The sequence below is a fragment of the Drosophila ananassae genome, chromosome 2R (assembly GCF_017639315.1).
Source record: "Drosophila ananassae strain 14024-0371.13 chromosome 2R, ASM1763931v2, whole genome shotgun sequence".
In the NCBI taxonomy this organism is placed as follows: Eukaryota; Metazoa; Arthropoda; class Insecta; order Diptera; family Drosophilidae; genus Drosophila; species Drosophila ananassae.
The window spans coordinates 24355924-24378734 of NC_057928.1; the positions used below are offsets into that span (position 1 = coordinate 24355924).

At 43.0% G+C, this 22811-nt stretch overlaps 3 protein-coding genes across 6 annotated transcripts in view; 2 read left to right on the forward strand and 1 right to left on the reverse strand.

Moving 5' to 3' along the window:
- LOC6507352 (contactin-associated protein-like 2) overlaps positions 1–22811 on the forward strand; it is a 59179-nt gene that overhangs the window by 17873 nt on the left and 18495 nt on the right. For all 4 annotated transcript variants that reach the window (XM_014909685.3, XM_001956156.4, XM_014909686.3 and 1 more), the window contains exons 7-15: positions 4395–4925; positions 5088–5284; positions 9361–9693; positions 9751–10283; positions 13122–13336; positions 13506–13905; positions 18447–18694; positions 18761–19213; positions 22473–22673. In XM_014909685.3, the coding sequence (XP_014765171.1) occupies positions 4395–4925; positions 5088–5284; positions 9361–9693; positions 9751–10283; positions 13122–13336; positions 13506–13905; positions 18447–18694; positions 18761–19213; positions 22473–22673 (3111 nt within the window). The remainder of the gene's footprint in view (positions 1–4394; positions 4926–5087; positions 5285–9360; positions 9694–9750; positions 10284–13121; positions 13337–13505; positions 13906–18446; positions 18695–18760; positions 19214–22472; positions 22674–22811) is intronic.
- On the forward strand, positions 1822–3506 carry LOC26514469. The gene is made up of 2 exons (XM_014910139.3): positions 1822–2568; positions 2634–3506. The coding sequence occupies exons 1-2, from the start codon at positions 2005–2007 to the stop codon at positions 3246–3248; spliced, it is 1179 nt and encodes a 392-aa protein (XP_014765625.1). The 5' UTR covers positions 1822–2004; the 3' UTR covers positions 3249–3506.
- LOC6507712 (probable tubulin polyglutamylase TTLL1) lies at positions 19222–21239 on the reverse strand. The gene has a single exon (XM_001956157.4). It carries the CDS (start codon positions 20785–20787, stop codon positions 19357–19359), a length of 1431 nt encoding a protein of 476 aa, XP_001956193.2. The 5' UTR covers positions 20788–21239; the 3' UTR covers positions 19222–19356.

The window sequence follows — 22811 nt, forward strand, 5'->3', positions numbered from 1 at the left end:
GAGTGCCGGAGGGAGGTGAAGCTGGAAGGGGCTATGCCACGTATTGATGCAATGGACAGCTGCAAATTGCAAAATGAACAAAAAATACAAAAAAAAAGCATCGCTAACGGTCTGCCAGCAACCGTGACAGCGATGGCCATTTTGGAAAATGCTGCGTGCAACTCCACTCCCCACCTCTCCCCTATATAGCCCTCACTGTCTGCCTAAATGGCGTCTGTCAAGGACAAAGAGAGAGGCCGCCATGACGTGCGAGTTTGTCAAGCATTTACGGCGCCTGGTGCCTCGACTGCAACTGCAACTGATCACAATTACGTAACGAGTGCCGGCAAGTGCAAGCAAATTACACAGATGTAGCTCTGTAGCCCACACGCCCGAGCCCCCGAACACACCCCTACAGTGCCACCACTCACTGCCCTATGGTTTGCCGGTTGCATGTTGAACTGCTCCTGGAACGGAAACAGTGTCAGGCCATTAAAACCTCGCACATAGAGAACAAGAGAAAATAATTACACAAAAAAAATATTTTATTCTAACTTTCAAGCTAAATAAATTGGAAAATAAAATGATGTCGCAGTATCATAGTAAAGTTTAGAAGATATGCAATATTTTGCAAAAAACATTAAGCAATAACTTGCTATAAAAAAGTTTCTAAGGATAAGGTCTTTCAAACTTTAACTAATTGATAAAAATATTGTACTATTTGAAGCAATTCCCGAGATCTAAAATAATTCACAAACCTCTATTGAAGAATTTTATATATTTAATTTGTCCGAAAATACATAAATATTTTCAAAAATCAAAGCAAATATTTTTGCCATAAGGATTATTCCTCCGATTTATCCAAGTGCCATAAAAATTCATACAGGGTATTCATAGGACATGAGACATAATCAAACGCAGACGCTTTTGTAATGCAATAACTAAAACGACAACTGCCAGTACAAGGACAAGCCTGTTCATATGCAGCTCGTCCTGATACCCGCTACAGTCCTTTTACCCCCTTTACTCTTAGAGCCCTCATCATATCCTGCAGCTGGCTTTTCACTCATTCTGATTTTACAATTTTCCGTGCCAAAAGTGTCACCGAAATGCGTTCAGTTGGGGAAATCATTAGCTCCCGAAAAACCAGGCATCATCATTTCTGAAAGAGACTACAAGATTTTTTGGCTTCTTCCGGCATGAACGAATTGAAATGGCAACCATGAAAGAGACAGCAAACAGGCAGACGGACAAAGAGGGCAACAGGCCTGATATGATGACTCTCCGGGCTAAGTACATCTCCGGCTTTCGTCTGACAGTTGTCAGTTCAAAGGACAGTCGTGATGCATTGTCCGGAGATGCAATTATAGCGAGATAAAAGCTGAAGCTTACGACTTTGTAATTGGATGATACATACATACGTTCATTAACTAAAAACTAGCTTGAAATTGCCTAAGATATTAATGGAAAAATGTTTTCAATACTATTACACATATCAACTTCCTAATTAAAATGATTATCACTTTTGATTAGAGCTCAGAGTTTTGTTTAAAATATATTTATAAAAGCAATGATGAAATAATAGCTCTCGCAAGTGTGTCAAATAAATGTAAAGCGAATTAACACAATTTAAGACTAAAATAAAATCTTAAAATAAACATTTGATAGGCCGAAAATGGTAAAATAATTTAATTTCTTTGTCAAATAATAAATACTGTTTGCATTGGCTTGAATTTTTTCAATCAAAACTAGTTCGTTTCATATATCCACTATTACAAAATATTTACCTTGCCGTTTGGTAAACGAATGTCAATGGGTTAGATAGCGAGATTTGTTTATCCCATCAAAGCTGGCTTTCCATTAATAAATCAAACTTTTACACTCAGTCTGTGTTTGGTTTGTTTAGCTCAAATATAAACACACACGCCAAACATACACCCACAAATTGCTTGAGTCCACAAATTTGCTAGTTTAACTCGAACGGCAATCGTAGAGCGTACACTGTAAAGTATTTCCCGAACAAAAATGGCAGGGCGTTCAGTTTCCTTTTCTGAATTTTATGCAAATGCTCCGACAACGCGAAATTGCCAGTTGCGAGCCCACAAAGTGGCTAGTGAATTGCTGGCCAACTCAAAAATGGTGGTGGAGAAGTTGCCCAAAAATAGAGTGCCCAACTACATGGAATTCCGGAAAGTGATGCGATCTGTGGGCAATGTCAAGCCTTCGGACATCAACGTGACGACCTTCAAAAGTATGGTGGAGATGCGCCAGGCCCAAATCGATCACAATCGTCTCAAGTTGGTGAAATCATACGGACACTCGCTGGAGACCAAGCCCGCAGACCACAGCTATATCAAGTATCGCACCCAACTTTGCACGGATTTGCAACAGAAACAGAATATTTTGCACACGAACCTATCGCTTCTCGGGCGCATTAACAAGATTCAGCGTTTAAATGGAAGCGTGAAATGTTTTAACCGCACAGCTCCTGCTGTTGACAAGCACTCTCGAAAGATCCGGGAATTGGTGGAACGTCTAAGCCAAGAAAACAGGCAATTGGGTTGTCGTCTGTCCCAAGCTAAGGCAAAGGTTGGTAACTAAGGGATGTAGTATCTCCAAAAGTGAACTTCTCATTCTGCGCTTTTTCCCTTAAGGTCAAGACCCGCAATCCCTGGGTAGCGCCCCTGAAGCCCATTCAACAAAAAGCCTCTGACGAGACTGTGGCTAGGTTTAGGCCCTACTTGCCATCGCCCCGGCTGGGAAAGCGGAATTCTGAGATACTGCTCCGACCCATATTGTACTTCGATATAACAGTGGGGGAGAACATGCAATTCTTGGGTAGGATGTGCCTACAGCTGTATACGGAGATCAGCCCTGAGGTGGTGTTGGAGTTTGTCCGTCTGGCTACGCACAACGATGTGCCGAGCCACAGAGTGCTTCGGATCTTTCCCGATCTCTGGATGGAGAATGAGATCATTCCAGACCCAGCAGATTCCCTGAAGGAACACCACAGCGTGAAGCGGTCATTTCTGGACCACAGCAAGCTGTCGGGGATACTCTCATATCCGTGGGACTATCGCCGCCACTTTCCCCAGGGCCTGCTCAGCTACACCATCAGCTTTAAGCCTCTGGCGGTAGAGCCCTTGCAGCGGGTCGTCTTCGGAAGAGTTTGCAGTGGTTTGAGGGTCTTGCAGAATTGCCGGGATTTTGGTACAAAAAATGGCAAGACAAAAAAAAAAGTTGTTGTGTCCCGGTGCGGACTCCTGTAATGGGAACACGCATCCTTCATAGCACTGCCACCTATCCGCTCATTATGCATCTGCATTAACATAAGCCCAATGAAGGTAACCGCGAATCAACAAGAAAAAAATTGTAGTACATTTTGGTGGCAATGCTGCAGAAAGTTTTTACTCCAGCAATATGCAAATAAAATTATGAAGTAAGGCTAGTAATGCTTGGGCGGAATGCACTGTGAGAAATTGTTAAAAGGGTTAAAGGACTTTAATAAACTAGTACTCTAAAGACTCTACCAACGTCTTAAATAACAGGGGACACCCAATATTTGATAGAATTTTAGTTATATACTTTATGTCTTTTATGGATTACAATTTCGCCTAAAAATACTTACTTTTCGTAGTTTTTTGGTTAAAGTATACTTGGGAACTGCGATGCGTTATCGGCTGAGCATGGCCCACGTGTGCTGTGTCAGATAAGCAGCCAACACGCGGCGACTGTCAGACAAGACACCCACACCACTAAGAGGGGAGTGCAAAAAATTTCATGACAATTTCGCGTTACACGATTTGCACATTTGGTCCATGGCAAGCAAGCGCCTAAAGGCCGCCATAGAACAAACAATATAATCTATTTTTGTGGCCCACTGACGTTTTTTCTTTCTGGCCATGCTTTTTTTGCTTGTTTTGCGTTGGCCGAAGGAATGTGTGTGTGTGGCAGGAAGATAATACACCAGTGGCAAGGGATAAAAAAAGGACGAAAAAATTTCCAACGGGGGTCGAACTTTAAAGTACTCTGGTGTCCACTACATGGATATGATTAAAAAAACGAATCTTCTGTATAAATTAATATGCTACATTTAATTTAAAAGGATAACAAATTGATACAATTTTATAAACTATTAAAAGAATAAAGGTATTAGTTGACAGAAAAAATGGGTCTAATGACGATTGTATTTATCTTTTTAAATCCATAATTCATTTTTTTACTGGTATAATGAATAATATAATATTTTAATTTCCACGGTATCAAAGGAAACCTTTTTTTTGGTAAAAATGCCCTTTGTAGTATCTGATAAGCTAAAAGCAAATATGCTAATGGCGGAATTAAGCTTAACTTTATGAGAGAACAGGTTCAAATTTATTTAAGAAATTAATTAAATGCCATTTGCTTTCTTGCAGCGGCCACAATAATTACTTTGCGAGGAGCCAGTTATGTGTCCTACAGAATCTACGATTGGAAGGATCGTGTGCATTCCTCAACCATGCGAATAAGTCTGATATTCCGCACCAATTTCGATGACTCGGCCCTATTTTATGCCAGTGGAGAGTCCTTGAAGCATCAGTATATAGCGGCTGCCATTAAAAACCAATCGATTCATGTCGAAATGGACTTTGGCGACAATGTGATGAGCACCGTACTGACGGATGACTTAACTCGAGGGTACTGGCACAATTTGACTATATTGCACGAACAGCGAACGGTAAGCATTATCCTGGATCAGCAGCAGAAAGTCCTGGAACTTCCAGCCACGGCCAGCGGAAATCTTCTCTTCGATCCAGAGATATATTTCGGCGGCGGACCTGAACTACACAAGAAGAAGGGTCTGGCATCGCACAACAACTTTGTGGGCAGCCTGAAGTATGTCTACTACAACGACATCTCCATCCTGTACGAACTGCAGCGAGGGAATCCCAAAGTGCACTATCACGGTAAGTGCAAGTGGGCCATCTTAATATCGAGTGATATTTCAGTGATTTAATGGCAACATATTTGGAATACTATTACAAGTCGTCTCTCTACTACGGCCTCTGTTTCTATTTCTATTTCTGTTTCCATTTTCGATTCGGTTCCTGTTCCGGTTTCTGGGTCAGGCGTGCTTGAGGCGGAGTTTGTCGAGAATGAAGTGAATGTCATACCCATCACCTATCCCTTTGCGACATCACACATTTGGTGGCCCATAAATCACGCCGAAGAATTTAATATTAAATTCGATTTCCGCAGCAGTCGGCCGGGCGCGGTGCTGGCCTACAGTGACGTAACGACCAGTGCCGGAAATGGCTTCTGGGAGGTAAGTGTGAGCATTCAAGCATTTATCCCATACATGCACTGTGCCAAAAATATTTAAACAATATTGAAACAAAAATCTTGCTAATGAAAAACTGCTGTGATTACGGTTTACAAGTTAAGAAACATCAGATAAATAAACCACCAAACTTCGTCGATTGAAGTTGGTTTACGTGGTGTATGAGTAATTCCTATCAGTATATTTCTCCCAATTGTTATCTTCAATATATTTTTTGGTACATTTTTGGTACATAAATAACAACAAAAACATTCTTTTAAACAAGATTAGTAGTTTTAACAAAAGTTTTCAATAGCCTACATGACGTATACTTCATTTTTGAAAAAATTTTTGGTTACCTGTTTAATTGGGATTTTGTGCCAAAGTTTTTACTAAGAATAAAATGTTTGCTAACATTTATGTCTTATCATCAATGATCATGTCTTTTATCAAAGTAAACTTAACATGGCTCACATGGCGTATACTTGATTCATATATCTTGAAGCAGAGATTCTTTATTATTATATAGTATTTGCTTGAATAAAAGCAGATTAAAGATTTATTTAGTTCTGTGTCTTAAAGCAGTTTACTGTATAAAGTATAAAGTGTTTTTTTTATAAATTAAGAAAAGTATTATTCTCTTAAAAAATTCTCAGAAAAAGATTATATTATTTTGAAGCTTCTTTGAATGAATTATTTCATTGAATCTATAGAAATGCTTTTATTGTAGAAGATTGTTTCCAAATCTTGGCTGAAACTTTTAATTTTTATTTTATGTGCACTGTTTTGTGTACACACACTTCTGCTCCTTGCTTGAGCATTTAAGCTGCACACTCACACACACACAAATACCCATGCAAGCGACAGCTGGACCAAAAAGGACAGACGTCTTCTCTGACGACGTGCTGCTTAAGAAGACTTACCAGCTGCACAGGCAGAGCCTCAGACTGCGACTCTGGCAGAAGCAGAGGCAGAGGCAGAGTCAACGGCAAATGAAATGCAAATCAAATGGAAATGTGTGTGTGTATTTGTGTAGGTGCGTCCTACATGCTTCTGTATAGGATTGTGTATGAAACTTGCAGTGCCCGGAGCTTCTCCACATTTCGCCCCAAAACTCGAAATCCGGAACTGGAGGAGGCATGCTTCATGTGCACAGTGTGCCACATATTGTGGGGCAAACGAAAATGCAGCCAAAAATACTGGTTGCCAATGGGAATGCGGAAAATGCAATTAAATTTAAGCGCTGCTGAGTGAAACTGAACTCCGGCTAATGCAATGAAAAGTCAAATGAGCTTAGTGCTTTGTAATTGTTTGGCATTATTTATTTCTTTGGTTGCCATGTGGGATTGTTTTTCCCAAGGAGGAAGCTTAATTAAATAGATATAATTTCATAGATGCTTTATCAAAAAAAATTTCTTTAATGTTTTGGCAATACAGCTACCATAAATCCTAAAGGCAAAAATAAATCCTATTCCGAAAAGGAATGGCCTTAAAATTGTTTCTTTTCCGTTCAGTTCTGTGGCCCGTATTTTATTTCAAATAACAATTTTTATGGATTTATGTCATGGCCGTGGCATAACAATTGAAAGCAAGCTAAATGTTTCCATGGAACATCCATTTATAACCAGACAAGCAAAGAAAAACAGATTGAGGTCCAGCATAAAAGTGCGTTGTAATCGATCACAAAAACAATTCAACAGTTTAATGCCTGTCGGAGAACAATACTCTCCGCCCTATGGGTTAAAAGGCCGTATACCCACCGTATGACCACCCACATTTTCCACTTCTATACTCCTCGATGGTTTTGATGCTGATTCTGATGTTTATATGAATGTCAGTAGCATTTATCTGTATTTAAGCAAACAAACCTTGCCTCGACTTGCCTTGCTCTCGGCCTGTCCGAAAACGTTTATTTGGTTACTTGACATTTAGGCTATGCATGTGTGGCTGTCTTTTTGTGAGGGCAATATTTATTTGCATTTTACTGTTGATTTTGTCCCTTTTGATTGCAAGGAGCCAGCAGGCTTCCCCTCCCACACCCACTCCCACAGCAGAGACTTCCTGACTTATTGGCATTGCAATAAAATGTTGTTGCTGTAATGCCAATGAATATTTATGCCGCAAGGCATTTAATTTTGCATCCACTGACTCTGCGGCTTATTTGCCATTTCACGATTTATGCGCAGCCAAATTAATACTAAATTGATTGTGTCAGGTTTATAATACGGCTCAGTTTACTTGTATTTTTTATATTATAATAAATTCGCCAAATAACTCAAATGCAGCCTGTCAATTCGGGCTATGCTATCTACATTTGGCGAGCTTCAAAAACGCATCAGTTACGAGAGATTTTATTTATTTACTATTTGCCAGAGTGCCGGCCACAAAATTGCCACCTGCGTGCTGCGTATGGAGCTTCGCAAACTAATAAATTGCCAACAGTATTTTCCCACTCCTACCTCGGTGCCGGGAAAAAAACCGAAAAATAAAAATTGATCAAAAAAGCGTCCAAAACAAGGGTAGTAGTATGCAACATGAAATGTCATGTCACACGACTATACCGAGGGGATGGCCTACCGAATGTGGATGGAGGGTGTGACATAAAAACTATGCGCTCGCATAAATCGCGAATCACAAATCGAAAATCGAATTTATTGACAGCGCGCAAATGGGCGAAATAGGCAAACAAAACAAAACTGGCAGCGATGGCGTTGTCGTTGTCGTTGGAGGAATAAAAATCATTTGAAATATTGTCACAGTATGCGACAAATGTGTATTCGGGTGTATGGGGAAAAGTGTTTGCCTTTAAACATAACGCTCTGACAAAAATCTAATGAAATATGCAATAAAATTTGAGTATTTTCCATTTTGCATAAGCGACGCAAAAGCGCAATTCGCAATGAGGATAGATAAATATGACGGCACACTGGCTGGTCCTCTAAAAGTATGATTTCCAAAACCGTGTTGTGTGGTGTTCCGTTGCCACTAGTCTGTGACATGTTGCAGCCCAAAAGGTTCATGAAATTTCAATAAACACTCGTCTTTTATACCTTTTTTTGAAAATAATAGACTGCAGTAAACAATGGAGGAAAAAATATATGCGCATGGATATGAAATTAGTTGGATTATTGCGCGCCAGTTTGTTGCAAAACGGTATTCAACTAGATAAATAGTTTATGGCAAGGTTATCTGTCCAATTTATTTGGCCAACAAATATATTTTCACATATTTTTGTGTGCTAAGCCCAGTGGATAGTCATGATCTATGGCTGATATTAAAGTACAATTTATAAACCATTGGGAAAAGAGTGCTCTTTAAAATCGAATTAAGCCCATTCAAGGGCAGGTTGTTATTTGTTTTGTGTAATGTTTAATATTAGCCAACTTTAACCCTGTTGTAATAGAACAGAATTTAATCATGGCTCGAAACTGCACAATCGAATGATAAAGAGCCCTGGCTACACCACCCCCAATCGACCAATCTCGTAAATAGTCCCTTTAAAACCCCCCTCCGGTTTGCTCCAAAATTAATGGGCAGCCATTTCAACAACTGCACAGAACGGAGCCGGTCGATTGATTCGGCAAATGCCAGTCTGAACGCTGCCACGTGGCGTATGCGTAATATGATTTAAGCGAAGCTAATGCACAAAGGCATTTAAATTGAAATGTGTGCGGCGAAAGGGGTGGCCGAGGTGGGAATATCGAAGGCCGGGAATGTTTGTATGTGGTTATTCGGAGCTGCATTTTGGCATTTTCGCAATTTTGATTTATTTCCACAGACGTACAATCACACATCCCGAAAACCCTCTCAAATCTTCTAATGCTAACAGAATTTTGTATTTTTCTCTTCTTTACATGTGCGCGTGTGTATGTGTGTATGTTCGCGGGTGTGCGTATGGCCGTCGATGACAAAAACTAATATTTGGAAACACGCTAATGCGCGGCTTCGGGTTTTGTTCGACGCTACGTGCAACATCCGTCGGCGTCGATTCTGACGATAAAAACTCCGCCCGCCCGGCCGCCACAAAACTCCACCGGAAATGTGCGACTAACGGAAATTACAAAATGGCTGCCATCCATTAGATACGTCTCACGTCGGACAAGCTGAGCTTCGACCTGGTGCCCGATGTCAATAACAACGTTACACACTCCACAACCATTAAAATAAACAGGGCCACCTCCTGGCACAGCGTCGAGCTGGACTACAAGCTAGGCGAGATTCGATTCACCGTGGATTATCGCCACACCCTCAGCCAGATGTACGGCCTAACCTTCAACATTGGCGACAAGCTGATCATTGGCAGTAGTCTGAAGTCGGCGGCGATGGGGTTGGTGGGCTGCATCCGGGACATTGAGATCAATGGGCACCTGATCGAGCCACGGCATGTCGTTAAAACTGAGCGAGTTGTGGGGGAGGTAAGTTATTTTTTAGTTAATAAATTTAATTCTATATATTTTTTGTATTTTTTTTAGGTTGCTTTGGATAATTGCAACTATATCGATCCCTGTAAGAGGCCCAACACCTGCGAGCACGGCGGCAAGTGTTTTGTCAAGGACGATCGCGTCACCTGCGACTGCAAGCACACCGGGTACATTGGCAAAAACTGTCACTTCACCAAGTACAGAAAAACCTGCGAGGAGCTGGCCCTTCTCGGCTTCACCAAATCGGACGTCTACCTCATCGACATTGACGGCAATGGAGTTTTCCCCCCGGCTCACGTCAAATGTGATTTCCAGAGTCTGGAGAACGCCACCAAGACGATTGTCGAACACAACCTGCCCAGCCAAGTGGATGTTCGATCCGCTCGAGAAACCGATTTCAGTTTCAATATCCGCTACCGAGAATTCTCACCTCACATGCTGCAGGAACTTATTTCGCACTCACTGTATTGCACGCAGTACATTAAGTACGACTGCTATCGGGCCCAATTGGAGCTCCACTCGGCCACCTGGTTTACGTCCTCGGCCAAAAACCTCACTGTCGACTTCCTCGGCAATGTCAAGAGGTAAGCGATAGAGTTCCGGGGAGTCAGGAGTCAAGTATCAGGATTCTCTTGGGGGCGTTTGTGATTTACGTGCAGGGCCACGTCACCGCAAACAACACAAAATTTGATGGCAAGAGCTGGGCTTTCAGTACAGTGGATAAAAAGTTGGCAAAGAGTAGTTAAAATTGAATGGGAAATTTGAATATCATAAATATAAAAATGTGTCTTTAAAAAAACAACACGTTTTAGGTTCATTTCTTGTTAGAAACTTTCTGAAAAATGAATTTCCATTACCCCAAACTATGCCTCATGAAGCCATTGCCCTGATTATGCCCACCATACGTGGCTAAGTCTAGGCACTGGCTGGCGGATGATTTTGGTCCACCACCGGCCACACAATTAATGTTGCAGTCTATTTGCATAACTTGTTGTTGCACCCGGGATTATCACCACCATCCTGGCCTCTGTGTTGTGTGCTTTCTGCTTCAGTGGACTACATACGTGCGGTAATCCAACAATATAAATCCGAAATTTCCCAGCTTCCCAGAGAGAGCAACTCTGCGTGCCGAGGAGTGCTGGTGTTTCAATTGTAAACGAAACTTAAATTAATTGCTCGCACATGCATAATATAAATGCCAGGCAGGATTCTCCGCTTAACGCTAACTGACATATTTGCCCACATCACAACCAGATGCCCTGTTCCATTCTGTGCGAGCCAGCCGAGAATGCAACTTCACTTTAACTTTCGCAAGACGTCATTGCAACGGCATCCCAGGCAGGACCGCAATTGACAATTGTGTGTGGTAATACTTGGAAGCCATCTGCCTGGCTTGGGACTCCACAATTTGTCATGGACTCCGGCCTACTAAATCGACAGACAACAGTGTTCTAGTGTTGGCTTAGCTCTTCAAATTTGTTTTTTTTTTCGCATGTGCCAGCAAAGACCCTTTTGACCAAAGTTATATCTGCGGCATTTGTTGCCATGCATTGGAGCATAAAATTTTATGGTGCCGAAAGCTCTGAACGGCCCTGCCGGCAGCCAAACTAATGACAAACCCTTTAAAAAAGCCAAACCAACCGAAAACCGTTGGCCAAGGGTGGTGGCAAACATATGAGGCCAAATACGGGAAAATTGCAAAAGTGCAAAACAAAAGGACCGAGTTTGGTATTTATGTCAGGCAAATATGTTTCCGCCTCAGCGCTAATAAGGTTTATGAGTGAGTCCTGGCGTATCTCTTGAGACTCTCTTTTTCGTCCTTTTGCTGAATTTCAAGCCAACATATTGTCGAACAAGTCTTTTCTTATTTTGTTTCTTTTTATTTGAAAATTAAGGATACCCTTTATACTGTTATGAAGGATCTAAGAGATTGTGTTCAACAAAAATACATTCCCTTAAGATACCCACATAAATATATAATAAAAATCTACTAAGCTTTTAAATAAAAATATTTTTAAAGCACTTTTTTCATCAGGTATCTGCCATTCGATTTAAAGGATTAGTCAGTCATATATTTGGCAACTTTTTTTGTTGCAAGGCCGTCGGGATAATTTTTCTTGCTATGGCAGCCCTTTTTAAAATGAATGGCTTTGAGCACACAAATTTAGTCTTTACGCCTAATTTCTATGCCTTTTCAAAAAAACGGCAACCTCATCCCCATGGGTTCGTGTGGGTGGGCGGGTATATGTAGGCCCCTTTGACAATACATCATGCGCAGCAAAGTAGGCAACATCTGGCGGCAGCAATTTCAAGTCGCTTGTAGCTTGTTGCTTTTGTTTTGGCAGTTATGTTCGGCCTGCGTCACTAATTTCCGCTTTCAGTAAATCAATTCGAAACCCTTAACAGCGCTGACTTTGGTTTCGCTTTCAAATTTTTTTGTTCGGCTTGTTTTGTTTGCCAGTTGTTGGCCCTGCCCTCCTGCCAAGTCTTCCATGAATGAATGGCGTTCTGGTTGGCTTCGGCCGGAAAATGCACAAAACGAAATGGCAGGCTCAAGAAAAAACGGGTTAGCTTCTAGCCAGATTTGGGTGTTTGTGTTCATGACCGAGTGTGTGTGTGTATGAGTTGGCTCAGACCATTTGGCCCCATCCATCATTGCCTCGTAGTTCGCTCTTTACTCATTCAAAATTTGACAGCATCGTTTGTTTGTTTGTTTGGGTGATGCTACACGGTGAAAAAATTATTAAAAATTAATACAAGAAAAATTAAAGCATTGAGTCTAATATTTTCAATAAAATATTCCTTCTTCTACATGCTTGAAATCTTTCTATTCATTTACTTCTACTGTTAAGCAATTAATTCAGAGTTTATTTCTGTGCACCTCCTGGTGCGGCGTCGTTGCGGATCTTGCAACACGGAGGCGGAAACGGATGCGGCACATGCAGGGCATAAACCGCACCCAACCCACAAACATAAGCCGGAAAAACAGGGCCACCGGTACATTGGTGCTTGGTCCACCGAATACTCTTTAAATTGGACAAGTAAACTAAATTTAAATTCCACCCTGTACGGGGACAGTGTTTAGGTAGCAAAGAATAAATTTGCCCCTTTTCTGGGTTAGTAATTGAACTTGATTGTCCCTTAATTGCCTTGTCAACGATATATCTACAAATTCTTGTGATACCTTTCCGAATATTTCTGCATAAATGTCGCAGCAGAAAATGAAAAAAAATAGCAGACGGGATGGCGGCGGATGTGGCTCAGTTGGTCACTCAACGGGCTCGTCAAACTGCCGCCGCCGGTTCTAGACCGAATTTATGCAAATGTATGCGAACTTTTTCCTAAAAACCATTCACCTTTTTCTCTCCGTTTTTTGTTTCTTTGTGACCCCCGAAAAAAATCGGAATCCGACTCTTCCGCAGAGGCGCCTGTCCGTGTTCCGTTAACAAGACGTGTGTGGACCCGAATCAATCATGCAACTGCGATGTAAAGGAGAACAAATGGAATTCGGATGAGGGTTACTACCAGGATCCGCACAGCTTGGGCATCACCAACATGTACTTCCTGCAGCAGAAGGATCTCGACGATGAAGCGCAGGGACGCATTACTCTCGGTCCTTTGGAGTGTGTCGAGACAAGTGAGTTTTAAACTTATTTTTACTAAATTTGTTCCACTCCTTCCTTAAAACTGAAGACCATACAGTTTATGGCACTTTGGTGGTATTAGTTTACTGTCTACTTTAACTATTTACTGCTATTGCTATTAGCTACCAATTACTGACTACTCCCGAAACCCCATTTCCACAGACACCCAGAAGTACGTGGTCACCTTCACAACATCGCAGTCGTATATCGAGGTGCCCGGATGGCGGAAGGGCGACATAGCCTTCTCCTTCCGCACCACCGGCGAGAAGGCCATCCTCCTGTTCCAGCCACCGATACGGGCCCACTATCCCTCCTTCATGGTGGCCCTCACCGGCGACGACCAGCTCACGTTCACCTTCACTCTGAGCACGGGCACCACCCGAGAGCTGGTCATTAACTCGCACCGCCGGCTGAACGGCGGCGAGTGGCATAAAATATGGATCGACTACAACCAGTATCATGTGCGCTTCATGATAAACACCGATTACCAGATGCTCGATTTACTGCCCGAGGAGGAGTTCGGACCGTTCGAGGGGAGCATGTTCATCGGTGGCGCCACGTTGTGAGTATTCCAAAAAATTACTGAACTTTCGACGCGGAAATATTAAATACGAGAATATATAAAAGAAAACTTATTACAAAATGTATATATTATAAGAAACAATATCCAATTCCCCTTAACTATCTAATTAGTATTTCGCTTTTAAAGTTAATTACTGGGAATCGGTAAAGCATCTTATTAATTTAAGTATTTCCCATTTTAAAAACTGCTACCCAGTGTAATCAGACATTGCTTTTTACGGCTGCCTGCATTGGTGGCAGCTGTAATGGCAATCGATGTTGAAAAAACTCTATTCCTGCCCCCCTGGTTGTTGCTCTTACTGCCACGGATGCCTTTTCTGCTGGGGGGTGCTCTCACTGGCAGTTGCTGTTTCTGCAATTTATTGCTGCAATTACGTTTTAATTATAAACGCGCGACTAGCTGCCAAGCAGGACTAACAATGACATTCGTGTCCATCCAAAGGAATTCATCGGTAGAGGGGTCCTGGGTGCAGGCTTGGAATGATAATTGCGACGCATCACTTATTAGTTAATTGGTTGATTAAAGACATTATCGCAACAGTAACTAGGATCATACTATGTATACATACCTTGGACAAACAAAATAAATTGAAATCCTTGTAAATAAATATCAAATATCAGTAATTCTCCATCCTGGGGTTGGATTAACTTTTTGATTTTCAACAACTTGATCAAAAGCATAATTTGTATGCGAAACTGCTCTCCACGTACCCACGTATATTTGGGGGGAACCCAATCCTTCGGGGGTATAAAAAGAATTGCCATAATTAAATTAACTTTTCGCAGAAAATTCATTCCAAAGTCATTATCAATAATCAAGCCGCAGCGTGAAAAGGGGAAAAGGTTGGGACTGCCGCTTGGCTTTCCCAGAATTTTCCACGGCGACTCCTCCAGTTCATCCCCTTAGGAAGTTAGCGCACTTAAAACGCGCTTATTCTTGATTGGCATAATTTATAAAGTTTTTTTTCCCAGCTGCCATGGATGCTCACGCCCACGAGATATATGGAGAGTTGGCTAAAACCCATTTCGACTTCGTTTTTTTTTGGAGAAGATACACATATGTACATATGCATGCGAGATAGGGGTTGTCGCTTACTCTTACTCTTTTTTTAATTATTGAAAATGTATAAAAATCAAGCTGAAACTCACGGATAGGAATATATGAATGTATGTACATACATACCCATGTGCACATTGCCACTTAACCCCGAAAAGTTCTGTACCGACGCTGCAAACCACTCATAAAATTTCGATGAGCGGTAAACACGCAGAGTAATTAACGGTAAAGTGCTACGCTTTATAAAGGCCAGAACAGCCCAATCCGCTTTCACTGAGCCAATTTATTCAATTTATTTATCGCGGAAAAGAAAGCTCTGTAAAACATACAAGTAATATGGAAAATGCAATATTGATGCACTTGGCCCTCGTTGCCGCGGAAAATTCGAGGGTCTGCTGACGAACGGAAAGAGGGCTTATAGCCAAGAGGAGGAGTAGTGGAGTAGTGAGGGGGAACAGCTCGGATCGGCGGTATGTAAGGTTGAACGTAAGCCAATAAGTGGAATCAACGGCTGAGGCTCATAAATAAAAGAGTTAATCAACATATTGATAGAGACACGGCGAGACTTCAGGCGAGACGAGTCGAAAAACGGAAGAGCCATGTTTAACCCATTAAGAACTTGACTCTGGGAGGCTTAAGATTTATTTCGCATCACTGATTTTCATTGGGGAAAAGCTATTAGCTTAACTTTCGAAACCCAAAAGATAATACATGAAACTACACAACATCGATTCTAGCCGAACAAGTTTTTGAAGGGTTCCCCTATTTTTTTAAACTTTTCCCACTATCAATGGAAAACTTTTCCAAAATACTCCATGCATACTTGAGCACTTTAACACCATTCAGTTAATGGGTTAAACAGGACTTTTCACACAACTTAAACGACCAAAGGATGAATGAAAATTTATGCAAAGTGGGGGGCCAAAAATTACAATGGCCGATGCTGCTAATGATTGTTGTAATCGGTTTGTGCATGCGGTCCCACCGCGTTCCGTTCGATGTCATGTTGTTTAGGAAGCGACACCAGCTGCAGGTCCTTCGACTCCTGCTGGTGGCGCTGCTGTACGGAAGTCCTGCTCATCATTTGCATGGCCATCGATTACCACATCGAACCGCATGCCACGGGAAAAACACAGGCCACTGGCGTGCCAAATATGCGATATATTTTGGGTCTCTGCAGGAAACAGGACGACGTTAGTGCACGGGTAAAAACGATAGCCAGTTATGGGGTAGCCTTCAAAATTGCTAGTTATTTTTAAATATTTTTTAGGTGATTTTTTAGGTAGGTGATCTTCAGAAACCTTTAACATTTGACAAAAATGATCAACAATAAGTCAATTAATAGAAAGTCCTTCCATTTAACCCTAATTGAATATAATTTTTGTTTTCGGCGCACACTAGTTGCCAATGGTAAGGGGTCCTGCTGGTGGAAATCCTTGGAGCATAGTGGCCAGATATGGTGGAGGAATGGCACTACGAAATAGCGCCACCATTTGGGGTAAAATGTGGTGGTGTCGCCGCGGCCATGAATGAATGAAAAGTGCTTAATTGCTTGTGACGGCGTTAAATAAATTCTTAATTGCTTCGCACTTTGCGCGTTTGCAACGTTAATAGGATTTCCGTCGCCTGCATGTCGCCAGGATATGCACATCGGCTGCTCTTTACGCCATCGTCCTGCCGCTCCTGGTCGAAAAACGTCTTTCCTTTGCGTTTTATTGCCGTCAATTTCCGAGGAATTTCGGTTTTTTTTTTTATTTCGTTTTTTTTGTGCATTTTGGCCAGCCGCCGTACAAATCCTTTTAGCCAAGTGTCATCCAGGCCAGAGCATCCAGCCGACAGGCGGCACATCATTTGCAAGGCAAAGCGCTAAATTTCATTTTACATACGCGTGTGCCACGCGCGTCCTCCCACGCGTCCTCGTTACAACGTCCTGTATATACACTCAGCCAAATATTCAGTTTTCCTATATTGTGGCATGCATATTGTGGCTAAAATATTCTATACATTGTTTTGTTTGGAACCAAAATTCAATCAGATGGCCTGATATTTCTTTTTTAAACTGGTTGAATGAATAAAAATAGAGGAACTTAAACTAGATCCTTTTGGGTGAACTTTTTTAAATCACAGTGCACCTGCCTGCGGCTGTTGACGTAAAAAAAATTAAAAATGCATTTGTGACATGCCCGCAAAAAGAAATGCAGCACACGTTGCAAAAACTAATGACTTAATAGCTCGCTGGCTGGCGGCAAGGACATCGCGTTCGGGAGGACTCAGTGCCTCCACTAGATGCGAAAGTGGGTGAAGTGTCCTCGGTTAATGCAAATCACAAAGTGGAGCTCCTTACTGCCCGATTATGGCCAATTCGTCTGACAGCCTTCGATAACTTTATCGCTTAAATGGCGATTATGCAACGCTTGCCAAACAATTACAAGAAAAACCGGGAAATAAAACCCTAAGAAGTTGTAATAAATTCAAACAAAAAGGGACACAGGACACCGGAAACCCCAAGGATCCAAGCCTCTTACTTTTCGTATTTTTTGAAACAAGAATTTTAATTTCAGTTCAAACTCTCGCTCGCTCAGCCAACACTCGGCGGAAACCAACTTGTGGTGGCAGCTCGGATCAGGCAGTGGGTGGAATGTCTCGTAATGAAATTTACATAATTTAGAAAGACATTTGAGCAACTTTCTTTTGCCGCTGTACGCGTATAAACAAGACATTTCCGCCACTTTAATTTTCAAAAGCTTACACTTGAGATTTTATTGGCCAATTCATTGTTGGCCATGGTCTGAAGGGGAAAAAGTGCAGTGCGGGCGAAGAACTTGCGAAAAAGGCAAAAGAAAAAAGTAAATTGCCAAAGAAAAAAATTCAACTTGGCTGCTAAGAAGCTGGGATGCTCTTTATAAACTTTAAGGGCGTACAATTGTGTTATTTTTGTTGAAAAGGGTTTTATTTTTGTGTCCATTTTTCATTACAAGTTCTTGATCTTAGGTCTCACAAAGTGTACTCTTTAAATAATTTCAGTGACATGAAAGGCCGAAGAGAATGTTTCCTTATGCAGTACCCTTTAGGAAACCTTCTTAGCCTCAAGTGATGTGCCCCTTTGGCAGATAAAAACAAAACTTCCTGGAAAGTAGTTTGAAAACTTTTGCCACAGTTGTCCGCCAAAGATGCCACTTCGATTTTCAGCTCGATAAGTTTAAAACTCAAACGCGTCGCATGCGATCGATCCGGTCGCAGGTTATTTGCATAAAGTCGGTGACGAACTGGGCAAATATATGAATTCCTCAATGATGTTTTATGGGTGGGAGGGTGGCATAGAATATTGATAGGGTTAGAGAACGACTAGGGCAGCTGGCGCAGCTTAAGCACAAGTGGCCAGGTTATTGAATAGTTATGACAAGTCATAAAATAAAGTAAAGTAATCCCCAGCTGACACGTCTCCGCTTCCTTTCGTTTTACAGCGACCTGCTGAAGAAGCTGTCAGTTAAAGCCGGCCTTATTGGCTGCTTCCGTGGCCTGGTGGTCAATGGCGAGATCCTGGACATCTACAGCTACATGTCGGTGCATCTGTCGGAGATTATCAAGGACTGCAAGCCCTCCTGCGTCCCCTCGCCGTGCCGCAACGGCGCCCAGTGCAAGGAGCTCTGGAGCAGCTTCAAGTGCGTCTGCAACAATCCCTGGGCCCACATCGGGGAGTTCTGTGAGACAAGTGAGTGCAGGGGGGAACTTGAATGCATATTGCTCCTGAAAATCAATTGATTCTCCTCCCCCTCAGATATTAACGAAAAAGCACTAACCTTCATCAACCGAGAGTCCTTCCTGATGAGAAATTACCTGAGTGTGGCCGCCACGCCCGCCGTTCTGCTGCACGGAACCGAGGGCGAACGCGAAGTGCTCAAAGGCATCCTTAACCAGGACCTGCTCATCAATCTCCGAACCTACGACACTAACGCCTTGGTGCTTTATGCCAACGACCACTACAACAACTTTGTGCATTTGTACATCAGTCTGGCTCGCGAGATTGTTTTCCTCTACAACTACGGCGATGAGATTGTGAACCTCACCCTGCCGGACGACACCCTTACCACTCTGAAGAGTATCCAAGTGGCCATTGTTCGGGGTGAGCAGGAGACCAGGATGCACGTTAACCAGAAAAGTGTGAGCATAGATCGAGGAACCTTGCTCCTGGATGAGTATGCCAACAAGCCGTGGAGCAATCCGGAAAAAGGTAACTCCTTACACATAAAACCATTTTAATTTTCTATCAAAGGACTAAATCAATTCACTTAAAATCTAGTTACACAGTTATTTAGGGAACTTATATTGGTCCGATTCAGAAACAGCATTCTCAGTCGACGGGACCTGCTTTCGTCACTTCCAGCGGCTGCCCATCTTGGAAGCCTTGTTGTGAGCATTAGTACTGTTCTGATGCTGCTCCTCCTGGGCGGCCAGCTCCTCGTCGATAAGTAATTCAAAGTTGCCCAAAGCATCCGCGCTGGGAACCTTATTCCAGCGAACATCCGGCACTCCATCGGGGGGCAGGACCACCGACAAAATATTGTCAATTAGCTTGTATTTCAATATGCGATCGTTGACCGTCGTGGAGGTGAGAGATGGCGAGGCGTTGACCTCCACCAGCCAGGGTTTCAGGGCGTTGTCTATGATGATGTCGTAGCCGTAGCACTCGAAGCAGTGCCTGTCGCTGGCCATCACAGGAGCCACGGCCCTCAGAGAGTGCACTATCAGCCAGGATATGGCACCAAATAGGCGGTCCGTCACCTCCTTGCCCCGGGTACCCTCGAGGTAGAGGGCCAGGTTCTGCACCGACCACTTCCCACCGTGCAGGGTGTTGTACTCACCCCCGTGCTTCTGCACACTGACATTGGTCAGATGCACGTACATATTGTCCAGCTCGGTGACACTTGTATCGTACTTGACGGTACAAAACCGGCAGAATCCTTGCTTGAAGAGGTAAGCCTTCAGGGGCCGGAAGGAGGCCACCAAAACGTAAAGTCTCAAGTCGAACTTCTTACCCCCAATCAGCAGGGGATTGTCAATGTATCTGGAAATTACATACGACTCCTTGGCAATTTGTGGGTGAAAAGGTCCTTTGGCTTCCCGCGACCACTTTTTCAATTTGGAAAGTTTATTGATTAGGAAAATTCCGGCACCTTGCGACTTTCCGCAGGGCTTCATGATCCAAGTGCTCAGCGGAAACTTTCGATACTCCTCCACGAACATATTGTAATCGGCTGGCAGGACGAAGGTTGTGGGCACAAAGTCCAGATAGAGGTATCTGGTGCCGCTGGAGTTGTTGGACTCGGTTTTCTCCGCCAGCGGATTGCCGTCCCGCTCGAGGTCCTTGCGGTAGCGCTTGATGTTCTTAACCAGCAGGTCCTTGCGCGACAGTTCGTAGTGGTTGGGAAAGTGATTGATCATCTGGTTGTCGTGCATCCGATAGCCGCTGTCCACGCTGAAGATATTCCGGCAGGTCTGCACTCCGGCCCAGTAGAAGTGCCAGTCATCGTCGCCGTTCACCTGATGCCAGCCGCGCTTCTCGAAGTTGTTGACCAACACCGACTTGTCCAGGTCCGTGCAGAAGCCGATTTTCAGCTTGTCATGTCCTTGGCCGCCGCTGGCCCCGCCACTGTTCGCTGCTCCGGTGGCGGTGCTGCTGACGGTCGGCGGATTGGCGCCCCCCGCTTGGCGACCGAACATTCTGCAGACAGAACTGATCGGGCGGAGTGTCGGCTGAAGACTATCCAGCCGCCACGGTCCGCCATCCGCCCAAACAACGGACATGTTGCCAGGTCCCCGGATTATTGAACCAACAACTTGAACTTAGTCGCAACCCTTTTTGTAAGCGGTTGCCTGGCAGCTGGCTGCCTTGGTTGCTTCTCCTGTTTTTTTTTTTCTGACGTCCTCTGGTTGTTTTTTTGCCCCGCCAAGCGTTGCAACGAAATTTTCAAATAGTTTAGCAAGTTAAGCTGCAAAAATGCCAAAAATTTTGCTCCCCCATACACAGAAACACACACACGCAAATCGCAGAACGGCAAACGCCAAAATCGGAAAAAAAGGAAACTGAAGCCGAGCCTCGGAAAATCTGTGCACTGTGTGATGGGCAAATTATGTGCACTTGAAATTTTTTGTAGTTTTAGCCAGCAAGTCTGTTTGCGCCAACATGTGCATGTGTGTCTGTCTGGGCGGCCGTTAAACTCGGTAGAAAACTGTTGGAAAATAAACGCAAAGCGAATGGATAAACTTTTGCTCTGTGGCACAAAAACAACGAGTTGCTTTGTAGTTTGTAGATATTTGAAAATGTTCAAAGCGCTTTTTTCACTTTGTTCACTCAATATGTAAATTAAACGGCATTTCAATGGCCAAATAGTATGCGGAAATAGTTGTTAAACGTGGATATGCATATCCACTTGATTATGATCAGAAATCTTTTTTGTTTACAAATTCCAACCGAAATCCTATTGACTTTTATTGCAAAATATTTAGTAAATCCTGATAGCCTTTACCAAATTGTAAATGCTGATAAGCTGATATATAAGAATTTAGTGAAACCTTTATTAGATTCTGTAATTTACTTATTCTTGCACAGACTCAACCGATTGTCCGATCACTTTCAAAGGCCTATCACTCACTAATTAAATCTTTTACATGAATTTCAACAAATACGTCTGTACAATTTCATTTCGAACCCATCATCAGCTCACCTTGCAATCCGATTTGATGGAAAAGTACATTAAATGCACATTTTGGTCGAAAGGGTAAAATCAATCAAATTGCCTGTAACTTCATGCCAAAGCGATTTTCCAGCAAAATCCATCATAATTACTCCTCGCCGGTCCGAAATTTACGTCAAAGCATTACGCTTCGTTTTCATTTGGAGCTAAATCGTCAATATTTTGCACAGAATAAAGCATAAGCACTTTTGTAATTAAATACGTTAACCAGATGGACTGCATCAGAGCCCGGATTGTGGCATACAGCAGTCGGACGAATCGGTTTAGTTTGGCCCCAACACGCTCTGCCTGGCCTGGGCCTGGGCCGGTCTGGCTGGCAAACATTTCAATTAGACAAACTTAAACTCGAAATTGATGGGCCTAAACCTCAAACGGGTTGGGTTGGAGTCCGGGCCCTAGTTCGGGCCTGGCTACGGGTCTGCTAAACCTCGAAATGCGACGGCAATGAAGGCTCATTTCCGCACACAGCAATAGGCGGCGTCGCTTACATAAAGCAACAAAGCCAAAAAGTGCACTTGAAAAATATATTTTAAAATTTAAATGCCTAAACATTAAAATCGCAAGCCCAAAAAATAATCCTAAATTCAGTTTTTAGGAGAGCATTATTACTTATATATAGATTGTATAGAAGTATACTTCTAGCTACTCACTTTAACTTTTTTTTAGTGCTTAGAATGCTCTAAGCCCTGCACTATTCCATACCCCACAGTCTCATTCGATTTTGTTTATTTGCAGAGGTCCTGTCGCCGCATAGGCCGCCCGCCCCGCCCACCGAGTACTTCCAGTTCCATGTCGGCGGCTATGATCCGGCGAATTTGCTGCGGCCCAACGTGGATGCCCCCGCACTAGACGGTTATATCGGATGTGTGCGCGGCCTGAAAATCGGGGCGCACTTGATCGACTTGGCGGAAATCAATGAAAGGAATATAGCGCCCAGTAAGTAGCCAGTATAAATCAATTTTCACAGAGTGCAATTTTCGGTCAGCCCTAATGCCATTTTGTGAAGCACTGTGACTGCGGCACGGGCTCCGGTTCCTGCTCCAGCTACAATTCCGACTGGAGCTGCTCCGACTC

What these genes read in the sequence shown, in the direction of transcription:
- LOC6507712 (XM_001956157.4), bottom strand. Translation starts at nt 20,787, where the DNA reads ATGTCCGTTGTTTGGGCGGATGGCGGACCGTGGCGGCTGGATAGTCTT.
- LOC26514469 (XM_014910139.3), top strand. Translation starts at nt 2,005, where the DNA reads ATGGCAGGGCGTTCAGTTTCCTTTTCTGAATTTTATGCAAATGCTCCG. An exon ending in TGTCCCAAGCTAAGGCAAAG is followed by an intron (nt 2,569 to 2,633) that starts GTTGGTAACTAA and finishes TTTTCCCTTAAG; the next exon opens with GTCAAGACCCGCAATCCCTG.